The sequence below is a fragment of the Diceros bicornis genome, chromosome 17, assembly GCF_020826845.1.
Source record: "Diceros bicornis minor isolate mBicDic1 chromosome 17, mDicBic1.mat.cur, whole genome shotgun sequence".
NCBI classification, from domain to species: domain Eukaryota; kingdom Metazoa; phylum Chordata; class Mammalia; order Perissodactyla; family Rhinocerotidae; genus Diceros; species Diceros bicornis.
The window spans coordinates 12608103-12620658 of NC_080756.1; the positions used below are offsets into that span (position 1 = coordinate 12608103).

At 53.1% G+C, this 12556-nt stretch overlaps 2 protein-coding genes across 4 annotated transcripts; both read right to left on the minus strand.

The window, feature by feature from the left end:
- Window positions 1-295: 295 nt before the first annotated feature.
- Window positions 296-3756, minus strand: MYL6 (myosin light chain 6). 3 transcript variants are annotated; one of them, XM_058557959.1, is made up of 6 exons: window positions 3686-3756; window positions 3395-3422; window positions 2379-2522; window positions 1982-2155; window positions 1810-1887; window positions 296-488 (listed from the first exon to the last, which is right to left on the minus strand). In XM_058557959.1, the coding sequence occupies exons 1-6, from the start codon at window positions 3686-3688 to the stop codon at window positions 460-462; spliced, it is 456 nt and encodes a 151-aa protein (XP_058413942.1). In that variant the 5' UTR covers window positions 3689-3756; the 3' UTR covers window positions 296-459. The 3 variants fall into 3 exon arrangements, with proteins under 3 accessions (XP_058413942.1, XP_058413941.1, XP_058413940.1); XM_058557958.1 differs by lacking the exon at window positions 3686-3756 and adding an exon at window positions 1205-1248 and having other exon boundaries at window positions 3395-3589; XM_058557957.1 differs by lacking the exon at window positions 3686-3756 and having other exon boundaries at window positions 3395-3581.
- A 285-nt stretch (window positions 3757-4041) lies between these two features.
- Window positions 4042-8956, minus strand: MYL6B (myosin light chain 6B). The gene is made up of 9 exons (XM_058557956.1): window positions 8569-8956; window positions 8127-8353; window positions 6597-6837; window positions 5833-5860; window positions 5467-5610; window positions 5075-5248; window positions 4470-4547; window positions 4278-4315; window positions 4042-4142 (listed from the first exon to the last, which is right to left on the minus strand). The coding sequence occupies exons 3-8, from the start codon at window positions 6789-6791 to the stop codon at window positions 4287-4289; spliced, it is 648 nt and encodes a 215-aa protein (XP_058413939.1). The 5' UTR covers window positions 6792-6837; window positions 8127-8353; window positions 8569-8956; the 3' UTR covers window positions 4042-4142; window positions 4278-4286.
- Between the last annotated feature and the right edge of the window lie 3600 nt (window positions 8957-12556).

A 12556-nucleotide genomic window follows, 5' to 3' on the forward strand; every position in this document is an offset into this window, starting at 1 on the left:
CCCGGGCTTCCCCACAAAAGGCCTGCAGTGCTTGGGAGGGTGAGGGCTGGTAGAGCACTCAGCCGGATATGAGATGGAACAAGGGTGGCCAGCCTTGGTCCTACAGGGATTTATGGCTTCCCTAATCCCCCAAGCAATAGCTTTTGTAGCATCAATGAATGGGGCCAGCATTTCTTAAGTGAGGCAAAGATGGCTCCTGCAGGCCCTTCTCCAGTGGTCCCCAACCTCTGGTCCACTGACCCTGGACTGCCTCACCTACCCTTTCACCTTGCTCAAGAAGGAAAGCAGAAGCGCATTTAGGGCACAGAGAGCAAGTTTATTTGGTGAATGCTGACGGCAAACATCATCCAAGAGAGACCAGCTGGGAAAGGTGCCGTGACAGGAGAACCAGGAAACCTTCAGGCTACATACGCAATCTCACGTGGGAAGGCACGGGCACGGGGCACACTGGCACTGTCCTCAGCCATTCAGCACCATGCGGACGAGCTCTGTGGAAAGGAGAGGGGTGAACCGGGAGCAGGGCCAAGGGGAGGGGTCACCAGGGGCCAGGAGACCACAAGACCACGAAGGTGGCACAGGAAGGAACGTGCCCACAGCAATCAACCTTGGGGTCGGTTTGCAGAGGAGCCACCTCGAGTCTGACCAGTTCTCTCGGCCCCCAGCCCCCCTCCCATCAGCTGTTAGTCCCCCACCCCACCCTGAGCAGCAGGAACACAGCATAGGCAGAAAAGTTCTCAACTACACCTCTAGCTACTGTCAGCCATTGGCGGGAGGAGAGGACAGAGTTCTGGGTTAGGGTACCTCCAAGCTGCCCAGCAGAAGGAAAGGGGAAAGACTTCAGCTACAGCAGCAAAATGAGGCAGGCAACCCACTTGCTATGCCAACCACCCGTGCTCCAGGGCCAAGGGACCACCCTGAAGCAAGACGGAGACAGGCTGGTGCGAGTTCCCAGATACCAGCACCCAGGGCCCTATAAGACAAACCTCAGAGCCCATTCTAAGAAAGAAGGAGGTACCACACCCCCAGGCTGTCTTCCTCTTTGAGGAACCCCCTCCCCTCCCCAGTCAGCTCCATGCAGAAACATGCCAGGGGGAAGTCAATGGTAGCAGGGGAAAAGCCTAGAGAGCAAAGGCTGCAAGAAACACTGGGGAGGCCAACAAGGAGGGGAGGCCAACGAGAGAGGGGAGGCTGGGAGGAGCCGTACCCGCCCCACGGGCCGTCACCCCGACAGGATATGCCTCACAAACGCTGCAGGAAGGAAGAGACATTAATGGTGAAGACAAGACATAGACGTGGGGTGAAGGGCTCAGGCGGTGGGCGATAGACATTCCATTTCTTTTATTTCCCATTCCTTCTCTGCCCTTCTCCCACCACATTACTCCTTCCTTTCCTGTCAGAGCCCCCTGGCCTCCCGCTCCTGGGCCGGGCCGGGCCCTGCCCCTTGCCTCCTGGCACTTTTTTTGTGTGTGAGGAATATCAGCCCTGAGCTAACATCCATGCCAATCCTCCTCTTTTTGCCGAGGAAGACCAGCTCTGAGCTAACATCTGTGCCCGTCTTCCTCCACTTTATATGGGACACCGCCACAGCATGGCCTGACCAGCATGGCCTGACAAGCGGTGTGCACCTGGGATCCGAACCCAGGCTGCCAGCAGCAGAGGGCGCGCACTTAACCGCTACGCCACAGGGCCGGCCCCATCCTCCTGGCACTTTTTGGAGCCCAAGTCTAGGAACAGGGAAGACCCCAAATGCTGTGCTTGACCTGCTCTGTATGGCTGCTTCCTCCACGAGAGCCCCAATTCATCCCTCACCTTCATAATTGATACAACCATTGCTGTCCTCGTGCCCTGCCACCAGCATCTCTACTTCTTCCTCTGTCATCTTCTCACCTGCAGAGGGGAAGAAAGAGCATTTTGGGAATTCGGTGACAGGTGAGGTGTATCAGGTGGCACCTCAGCTCAAGGAGCAAGGGCAGAGCCTTACCCAGGGTGACAAGAACATGCCGGATTTCAGCACCCATGACGGTGCCGTTCCCTTCCTTGTCAAACACCCGAAGGCCTTCGACATAGTCCTCGTAGGTGCCCTGGTCCTTGTTCTTGGCCACGGTCTGCAGCATGGGCAGGAAGTGCTCAAAGTCCAGCACCTTCACATTCATCTCTGCCATAAAAGAGGTGAGAGGAAAGTCACACGTTGTCTCAGGACCACAGGGACTACGGGGATCGCAGCTGAACAGTGGCTCCCACTCTCAGCAGGGGATATCCGTGCGATTTGCTAGTCAAGACCTGCTGGAGCTCAGGGCCTATGAAGATGGAGGGAAGGTCTTAGCTGAAAAACTGGGGGCTCCCTACCACACTGAAGATTTGTTCTTGAGGACCCTCACCATCACTCTTGGGGTTCCCCAGGACCTTGAGCACCTCGGCGTTGGTGGGGTTCTGGCCCAGGGCCCTCATCACGTCCCCACACTGGCTGTACAGGATCTTGCCATCCCCCGTTCGGTCAAACAGCTGGAAGGCCTCCTTGAACTCTGAGGATTCAGAAAACATCAGCATGGGGCTGATGGGGTTAACTCAAACCCTCCCTCACAGGCCCCGCTGCCCATTCAACTTTGATCATGCTGACGAAACCAGATATTGCTACCACTGTACACCCAAGTCCACTAAGAGGGATCCAGTGTCCCTTCCTTCCAACTCAGGTGTCCCACATAAAGACACAGCCCTCTCCCCACTAGGCAGAGTGGTAACATCCATTTACACACCCCCTCTGCCGGCAGCAAGCCTGCCCAGCCTCCTCACTACGCTACTCTGGGCAGGAATTTGCCACCGCCCAGTCTGAGTCCTGTCCTTATAAGGAAGTGGGAGCAGCAGCCCGGGACTGGGGTCATCCTAGTCTGCCACTTCCCACCCGTCCTGTACAGAGAGAGACCTTTCACACAGTACAGCTACAAAGAAGTATCCTCAGCAAACTCCCCATTCCCATTTTCACAAAACACCAGGTTACTGCTTTTTACAGTCTTCACAATTCCAAGCGGGGGGAAGGGGAGAGTTACCACAGGATGACAGAAGCAGCAGAAATAGCTGATTAAGGGACAATGGAGCGCAGGCAGCTTAATCACCGTCCCCAAACCCCACACACAGCAGGCAGTAGGTGACCGAGTTGTTTCACACACCCACACCACCTAAAACTCACCCAGTGCCTGGGGCTCAGATCTAGAGTGGAAGGGGAGGGAGGAAGAAAGAGTGAGAAAAGAAAATGGAGGATCCAGAAAGCAGAAGGGAATCCAGGAGGCACTCCCTTGGGGGTGCTGAAGAGATGACAGATTGGGGTTAGGGGTGCTAGGGGTGCTAGTGTCTCTCTCCCTAAGCGAGACTTCGATAGGAGTCAGATATTACTACTTACCTGCGGTCTGGTCCTCCGTGAAGTCACACTGCTCAGAGAAGAGGGGAGCGGTCAGCATCTATCCCTAAGCTTCTATCCCAGTCCCACAAACTCTGAACCACAAACTCCTGTTCCATGCTGGGGGCTCGCTTCCCAACAGGACAGGACCCCAGACTTTCCAACCCCACTTCCAACCTTCCAGGCCCTCAGGTTCCCTTTGCCCTCTACCGTCTGCCATCTCCTTGCTCCCTACCCCCGGCTTCCCGCCTTTTCGCCCCAAATCCCGCTCATCCTCCCGGCCCCGGGCCCCACCATCTTAACCGCCAAGCGCTGCGGGACCTTTTCCTGCAGTAATGGCTCCGACTCCAGGCCCAACCCTCGTCTTAGTACGTCCCAATGACGTCACCCTCGGCTGGCCCAGCCAATAGGAATCCTGGTCTGAGCTTATGCAGATGACGCTGCTACATTAGTAATGGTGCGGGCGGGGCCCGCTGGTGCCCATTTCTCCAGAAGAGCCCCACCTGGGGCACGGAAACCGCAGGAGCTGGGGTGGGGCGCAAGGAATCTGCTGCTCCGAGCAGCAGGGAGATTTGAGGATATCGGCCTAGGGAGAGGAGACCCCTCCCCAATCCCTCCTCCCCACCGCTGAGAAAAGCAACAGTCGGAGGCCAAGGGAGGAACCATCTCTTTATTTTGAAACAATAGGGGGCCTCCTAGTGGCAGGAACGTGCTTCCGCCTGCGGGGGGCCCGGTGTCCGGCCCACAGCATCTGTGGAAAGAAATGAAAGGTGCCAAGCCCTGGTGCTCGCGCGCAGCAGGGCTGAAAACGCACTTCCCTGCTTTTCCAGCCTGACTGAGGGAAGGGAAGGGAGCTGCCTCTCTAGGCGGAGTAGGATGGCCCTACCTGTAGAGCTCAGACGCTTAGGATGTGCTTCAGGAAGGCTGCAGAGAGAGGAGGCAAGGGGGCTTCAGAAGCAGGCCCTTGGGTAATCCATCTGACTTTAGGCAATCCAGGCCCCAGGGTGCCCCCACCCACATACCGCGAGCCTCCTGCCTCCCCTCCTCCCCGGTCCCTTCTGCTCCTCTGGCCCGTCACCTTCATAGTTGATGCAGCCATTGATGTCCTCATGTCCTGCCAGAACAGACTCCACTTCGTCTTCAGTCATCCTCTCTCCTAAACCCCAGACACAGCGTTTTAACCCCGGCCTCCCCTCCCTCACCAAGCCAGGCCACGCTCTTCTGGGTGGTACCTCTTCTTCTCCCACCCTGCAGACCTTCCCAAAGCAACAGACCCCAAAGGCATCCTCTCCTTGTAATGGTAATGCCAGGAAAGCGTTCCTGCATCTCCTTTCCATTTCACCTGCATTAGCACCTGGTGAAAGCTTTGACAGACAAGGAAACTGAATTCCAGAGGGTTAAGAGTGGTACCAGATCACAGAGTACAAACACCTTCCAAAACAGAAGCTCGGGTCTCCCACCTCATCCCCTTTCCTCTGCCCGGGAGGCATCTGCATCCCCTCTCACTTTAGCCTCTGCAGGAGGAAGCCCTTCAGATTCTGCCCCCCCTGGCTCTGACCTTCTCAGTCTCCTGCCCACGACCTGCAGGACAGTAATCCCTCCCTGGCTCTGCCTACTTGGCTAACCTTTTTTATGGTCCGCCCCCTCCTCTCCACCCCACAGGAGTTCTGGTCCCTGCCTCACCCAGGGTGGTGAGGACATGTCTGAGCTCTGCTCCCATGACTTTGCCGTCTCCTTCTTTGTCAAACACCCGAAGGCCCTCCAGGTAGTCCTGGTATGTGCCCTGGTCCGGGTTCTTGGCCACTGCCTGGAGCATGGGCAGGAAAGTCTCGAAGTCCACACGCCGGGACTTCAGCTCTGGAGGTTAGAGAGGCAAGGAAGAGGTCACTGTGGTGTCACCTAGGTCCCAGCTCCCATCCTTCCCAAAGGCTTTCATCCTGTTCAACATTCAGGATGTTTTTCTGCCCCTGTGTTTGACAGTTTTTGAAATCCTGAGACCCACCCAGCATCCTCTGTCACCTTAGCAACATCCCTCAGTTCCACCACCACACTGAAAACCCGCATTGTTCCCTCACCATCACTCTTGGGGTACCCCATGACCCTGAGCACCTCGGCGTTGGTGGGATTCTGGCCCAGGGCCCTCATCACGTCCCCACACTGGCTGAACTGGATCTTGCCGTCCCCTACTCGGTCATACAGCTCAAAGGCCTCTTTGAACTCTGAAGTATAAGGAGAGGTCAGTGTTGACCAGGGGTTCCCATCACCCCCAGACAGAAAGGAGGTTCAGAAACTGTGTGCTGGAGCTGGGAAGAAAAGGGGACACAAAGAAGACCAGTGTGGGAGGTTTCAAGGTCGGGACTGGAGCTAGGGGACAAAAAAAGGGGATCTGACCGGGGGGCTTGGAACTGGACAGTGGGTGCAGGGGACCAGCATCTCCTCACCCTCCAGCTGGTCCTTGTTAAACTCGATCTATGGAAGAAAAGAACAGGTGAGGAGGGATGACAAGGCTCGTTCAATCCCTCTCCCGCACTCCTCCCAACCAACTGGCAGCCACTTCTGGGGAGGGGCCCAAAGGGACCAGGCTGGAAGCCCAGCCACTTCAGTCCCATTCCCAGCTCTGGACTTTGGGAGAATCCCAAGAGGAGGAATTATAGGGGGGAGGGTTTCCTGGGAACAGGGTTAATCCCATGCCACCTGTTCCCCTCCCTCCACTGCCCTGAGTCCTGCATCCCTCACATAACTGGGGGCTGAACAAAGGCTAAATTTACCCCTGGCCCCCAGCTGTGATTGTCTAACAAATCTGTCCTCTTCAGCCTTCCCTCCTGGGGTTCAGAGCTGTGGCCTTTAGAGTTGAACAGTCAGCCAGGCACAGGCAGCAGCTCCCTCCCTTCACCTTGAAACTGTCCTCAGAACCCAGATGTTCCCCATCTCACAGTCCTTGCCTCCAGCAAGGGGGTCAGTGAGAGAGAGAGAGAGAGTGTGTGTGTGTATACATACACACACATGTGTTAGAGGGGGGAGAACAACAAAGACTATAGCAGAATCACAAGCCTGGATGCTTCCAAATGGGGGACTAAGAGGAACCCCCAGTCTCATCCTAGCGCTCACTGATTCCCTACCTTCTAGATACCCCCTAATCCCCTAGGCTGTATCCCACCATTGTACTACCCCCTCCAAATTCTTTCCTCACTTTCAGGAGACTCACCACTATTTTGGAGAGATCGATGGGGGGCTCCAGGATTTTCGGAGGGGCCGGAGGAGGCACAGGTAGAGGGACAGCTGGCTCTGGCTCAGGCTTGGGCTTGGCTGTAGGGGCCCCTACTGCTGCTGGTTTGGGAGCAGGCTTGGAGACAGCGGGCCCTGCTGGTTTCTTCACAGGAATATCCTTCTTGGGAGGCATGATGTCCAGTGGCCAAAGGACAGTGTGCCGATCGGGGCACCCATCTCTGTTTAAATAGCCAGGGAGTCTGGGATGTCAAGGGGCGGGGGCAGGGGCAGGGAGCCAGTTGGCGGTGGGAAGGGTGAGATAAGAGGAGAGATATGCTGGCCTGCCCTCACTCCCCTGGCCTCCTGTGGTTCAGGACTCCTGTCCCAAGGTCTTCTCCCTTCTGTCCACCCCGCCCCAAATGCTGGCCAGAACAATGGCCCCTTTGGGGGGAAGGAGAGGAAGCCAGAGACTGCCTGTAATGGGGGAGTTCACCTCTGGGGTGAGGATAGGATGCTTGCCACTGACAGACACTGAGACAGAGGTGAAGCAAAGAAGGGGATTCAGGCATGCCAGGCTCTCAACTCCCTGACTCAGAGTAGCCCTTTTTTGCTAGCAGCCTTAGACTCTTCATGGTCGAGGCAGGGAGGGGACCTTGTGAACTGGGATTGTTAAAGTGGGGTCTGGGAGCAGTGAAACATGAAAAAAACAAGCAGCCCCTCCATTCCCCTCTGACCATAGATGAGGAGCGGGGGTAGCTGACCACTTATAGTCCCTGTCCCCCTCCCTCCCAGCCCAGGACTGGAACTATGCACAACAGAGAAAGAATAATAATAGAAAGACGAGTGTGACCCCCCCATTGTCTCCTGTGCCCAGTGTTGTTTTAGGGGTGGGGGTGGGGGCAAAGGTTGGATCGGGCTTAACCCCCACCACCCATACTCCCAGGGAAGGAACCCTTTTCCACAGGCCCGTGGTCATTCAAGTCGGACAAAGGCAGGGTGCCTGCTGAACCTGCAGGGACTCCGTGGTGACACCTGGGGGGGAAGGGCAGGCTCTGAGAGGCGAACGGCCTAAATTCTAAAACCTCTAATCCAAAAGGATGTGGGAGGTTCCATGGGCTCCATGAGTACTCATCCCCCAGTCAGAGGGATAACAAAAACCCTGACTTGGCTGCCAGGTAACAAACCTCACTGGGGCGCTGGGGAAGGGTCGGAGTGGGGGCCTTTGGCAGAGGGGAGGGGTTGCTGGCTACTTTTGTTGGGGGGAGGGGGAGAAGGAGAGGATTTAAATAGCATTCTGAAGAAGACAGCCGTGATTCTACCTAGGCCCTGGGGTTCAGAGAGTTGATGCTGGGTCTCCCACCCGCAAAAAAGCGTCTGAATCTCATTACTGCAAATTGTCCCATTTTAGGAAAATCAGAATCATCTCTCCCGCCGAGAGTACATCACACACACACACACACACACACACACACACACACCTAAGTCTTAAATTAAGGAAAGAGTCCCTCCCCAGCTCCCTAAAACTCACCCTGCAGGGTCCAGGTAAGGGGCGGAGGCGGGGCGCAGGGCGGCCGCGGGCCCTGAAGGGTTAACTCCGGCGGCCTCGGAGCATGCCGGGAGTCGTAGTCCCCGCGCGCCCGCGGGCTCACGGGAAACGCCGCTCTCCAGCTCCAAGCGGAAGCCGGGGCTGTGGCTACCGGCCGGTGGCGCCGGTTGGTGACTCAGGCTCTTTCGGGCCCGATTCTTGTCCTGGAACTGAAAGGCAATGAGCGATTTACAATCCCCACCCCTCACCCTGAAACCGCGCGCGGCCCTTCAGGGTATCTCCGTTGCTTGGCCCCGAGTTCCCCGTTTAGTGTGGGCGGGGATATTTTCCTGCATCCACTGGTGAGAGAACTCAGAACCAGGGGAAAGACTGAAGCTGCAGCTGCCGCAGGCCGGATAGAGGTCAGATAGAAGGAAGCACTTACTGCCCCGGGGAGAGTGGTGCCGTCTCTTTAGCTTCCTCTTGCGGTTTGGTGGAGGGAGAACAGAGGCCGTTGAGTTGCTGTCTGACTTGGAACAGTAACTCCAAAGTTGTTTTTATTTTTTTTTAATTGAGCTGGTCGTTGAAGTAAATGTTAAGATTTGGAATTAAGCCCGATCACCTGCCCCACTCTCTCCAAGTGGAAGCTTCTCCATACCGCGGCCACACGTGCGCCAGCCACCTCGTCCAGTCCTCACAGGTCTCGTTGGAACAGAGGGCTGGGCTCACCAGCCTTTCACTCTGAGACTTCTTTGGACCTCCCATTCCCCCAGACGTTTACCAGGGGTCTCCTCTGTGCTAGGAGGGAACCAGCCCAGCCAGGCCCACCTGCACGATCTGGATCAGGAAACGCCCCGGCGGTGACTCTCCTGCTGGAGGCTGAGGCTTCACAGGGGGTGGGGAGGGGTGGGGCGCAGGCATTGGATCAGGGTGGGAAACCCGCGGGGGCTCAGGAGGGTGAGGCATGAGGGAAAAAAGGGCTACTCTGAGTCAGGGAGCAGTAAGTGATGTTCGCTGGCTGGAGAAAGCTTCTCCGAAGAGTAGAAATGGGTCGTAAAACAGAAATAACAGTGATGATGAACAGGCGGTCATCAGCAACCATCCCGGAGGCCTCCCCAGAGCAGGGGCTGCCTGGAGGGCTAAGTCATCTCAGAGAGGCAGCCCAGTGGTGCTCGAGTGGGGCTCAGACCTGCCTGCTTCAATTCTAATCCAGCTTCTGCCAGATGTTTACTGGAAACCTCCAGCAAGTTTAGTTATTTTTCTGTGCCTCAGTTTCCCCATCTGTAAAATAAAGGTAATAGTACCTACCTCACAGGCCTGTGGAGAGGATTAGACGTGTTAATACTTGTAAAACAAAGTGGGCCTGGCACAGAGTAAGTGGTATATAGGTGTTAAATAAATTTCTTTTGGTCTTCCCAACATGTGAGGTAGTTGGTATTTTCCCCATTTTACATCCATCAAGGATCACTAGGCGTGAAGAGATGGAGAGCAAGAAGGAATACATTTCTCCTAAGTGTTTCGTTACAGGACTGTTTGGAGAAGGGCCACATCACAAATGACTTTTTGTGTCTTTCATCACTTCCACAAAAGTTGATTTCGAAGATGTGGTTTATCTGATTTTTTGCCTCCGCTTTTCCTCTAGCCAGAGCGCACTTGTGGCACTTTGCCAAGTAGAAGTGGTTATGGCGTCATCTGACTTTCTAGCATTTTTGTCTGCTTCAGAGAGAAGTAGTGCAAGGAGAAAAGATGAAGACCTTTGGCAAACGTGGGTTGGAGGACTGTCCTTCATCTTTTGTACTGTCTCTTTATTTTAATAGTAAATAATGCACACTGGACTGAACACCGTGTTAACTGAGCATAGGTGATTAATACATCGTGTATGTGGATTTTCTGCAACAAATGCCTGTTTCTCCTCTCTTCCTTCCCCACTTAGTATGTGACTTGTATGTTCTTAGGGATTGCATATTTATTCTAATATTAGTCTCAATATAAAATAATTAGGAAGGGCACATCTTTAAAAGAAAAAGAAAATGTGTACATTAAAAGCCTAAGAGAACAATTTTTGGAATTATACAGCCCTGTAGATCTTCAGTAGCTTGAATAATTATGGGTTCACCCAATACAGCTTAACTAGCTCTTTAAACACTAGCTAACGTGTTAAAATGGATAATAGTTTAGGTAGAGAGAACACTATTTCCTAAGTAAATAGAAAAAAATTTGTTAGGAAAGATGTCTTTAGTCCTCTGGCATTTTGACCGGAGAGTGTTACTGGTGGTAACCCATAATAGAAAGAAGAGGGAGGATAAGGAGGATGTTTTATGATACACAGGTAGTTTACAAAGTCCTTTCCAAGTCCCATTTTTATAGGCCTATATAGATACAAGATAGAAACAGAAGAATATATATTTTGTGGTGAGTAATGCTGGTTTCATTTTTGTAATGTTCTGAAACAGTGGTTCTCAGTCTTAGCTGTTCTTCAGAATCTCCTGGAGAAGCAGACAGACTTCCAGACTCTGCCCCCAGAGATTCTGACTCTAGGTCTGTGTTAGGGCCTGGGAATCTATTTGAAATATTTTTAGCCTCCTGGAAAGCACAGAGAATAAACTAACAAACATAGGTTAACAAACATAGGTAACCACAGCTTTAATAAAAAGAGTGATCTTTTCAAAATGTACCTTTGATCATGTCACGTCCCTACTTAAAATCCTTCCTTGTGTTTTGATAAAGACTAATTCTTTAGATTGGCCCACAAAAGCCAGCAGTTTCAAACACTCCTTGCCTGGACGAGCCACACCTCTGTACCAGCCACACCTACTAGCTTTCAGATCTTCAAAGGTGTCCTATGTCCTCTTTGCTCAGGTTTGTTGCCTCTGTCTTTTATGTCTCTGCCCCCTCTCCCCACCAACCCACACTGTTTCCAGGGCCAGGCAGAGCACAGTGCCTGGCATGTACTAGGCACTCACATGTCTAGAGTGAATGGCTGTCTGGGTGAAAGGGAAGAGTCAAGGATGGACTCTGAAACTAGTAAGTCGATAGGGAGATAGGTTGAAGATTCAAGAGACTGAGGGGGTTCCCATGTATTGAACTCTTATTTTTACCCTGAAGTAGAAGGTGAGGTGATTTGATTTGCGAAGAGAAGAAGTAGGAGGAGGTGACTTGAGAAGGTAGCGAAGGTTTGAAATAGGTGCTGTGAAAAATGGGAGACAGCTTACTGGGGACCCAGTCACAAAAACTGATTTGACATTTACTGAGCGCCTACTCTGGTCTGCACGTGAACTTGCTGAGCAGCGTGGAGGATGGTTGCGATGGGAGATCATGAATTTGTAATGGCACCAGTCCACAAAGTAGTGATTTCCTTCTTCCAGCAGTAGTCGGCTGCTTGGACAATTGAGCTAGAGAAAAGAGGCAGCTGCAATGGTAATGGGTTGGAGATTTGTAGAGTAGGGATGATGGATGGACATGGGAGCGAGGGAGTTGAGAGTCTGAGTAAAAGGGTTTGTGGTCCAGGCCAAATAGAGGAGTGAGTATAGAAGTGGCCTGTTAGATTGAGAGAATATGGAAAGTCACTAAGAGGCTGGCATCTCAGTGAGGTTGAAGAAGTGAGATGAAGATCTCAGAGTTGTAGTTGGAGAAAAGAGAGCATTTGAGATTAAAATATCAAAGGATATAAAGGAAGACGGAAACCAGAATGAGTGGTCATGGGAGTGAATGGTTGAAAGGGTAGTGAGGGGAAGGGCATTGGATTTGAGGAGAATGTCCCTTAGGGTTCTTTCAATTGCAAGTAGGAAAAATCTGACTAAAACTGGCTAGACAGTAAAGAAGATTTGTTGGCTTATGTAATTGAAAAGTCAAGAGGTAGGGTGCAGAGGCCGGCCTGTTAGCACACCGGGTAAGCGCGTGAGCTCTGCTTCAGCCGCCTGGGGTTCGCAGGTTTGGATCCTGGGCGTGCACCGACGCACCGCTTGTTAAGCCATGCTGTGGCGGCATCCCGTATAAAGTAGAGGAAGATGGGCACGGATGTTAGCCCAGGGCCAATCTTCCTCAGCAAAAAAGAGGAGGATTGGCATCAGATGTTAGTTCAGGGCTAGTCTTCCTCACAAAAAAAAAAAAAAAGAGGTAGGGTGGGTTTTAGGTTCATTTTGATCCAGAAGTTGCCAACATAACAAAGGGATCAGTTCTCTAGTTCTCTTGGCACTGTCCTCCACCTGTTAGCGTCTTCCCTGGGTTCCCCTCCTGGAACAAGATATGGCTTAGCTGTGACAGTTCCAGCTATCACTCCCTTATACCATGAGAGGAAGAGAGCGAGTTTCTCTTGACCGTTGGAATCAATTTCTGGACTTCACTCTGACTAGATCAACTTAGAAAAATGCCCATCCACCCTTGATAATCACTATGACCAGGGAAATATCATGCCCTGATTGGCTTGGACAGGG

Bases quoted from the DNA above. Each gene is read 5' to 3' on its own strand.
- MYL6 (XM_058557958.1), bottom strand. From the start codon at position 3,452: ATGCTGACCGCTCCCCTCTTCTCTGAGCAGTGTGACTTCACGGAGGAC. The intron at 2,523-3,394 runs GTAAGTAGTAAT...CTGAATCCTCAG, and splicing joins CACGGAGGACCAGACCGCAG to AGTTCAAGGAGGCCTTCCAG. The intron at 1,249-1,809 runs GTGAGGGATGAA...TCCTTCCTGCAG, and splicing joins TGGTTGTATCAATTATGAAG to CGTTTGTGAGGCATATCCTG.
- MYL6B (XM_058557956.1), bottom strand. From the start codon at position 6,791: ATGCCTCCCAAGAAGGATATTCCTGTGAAGAAACCAGCAGGGCCCGCT. The intron at 5,861-6,596 runs GTGAGTCTCCTG...TTTCTTCCATAG, and splicing joins TCGATCTCTCCAAAATAGTG to ATCGAGTTTAACAAGGACCA. The intron at 5,249-5,466 runs GTGAGGGAACAA...TCTAACCTCCAG, and splicing joins GGGGTACCCCAAGAGTGATG to AGCTGAAGTCCCGGCGTGTG.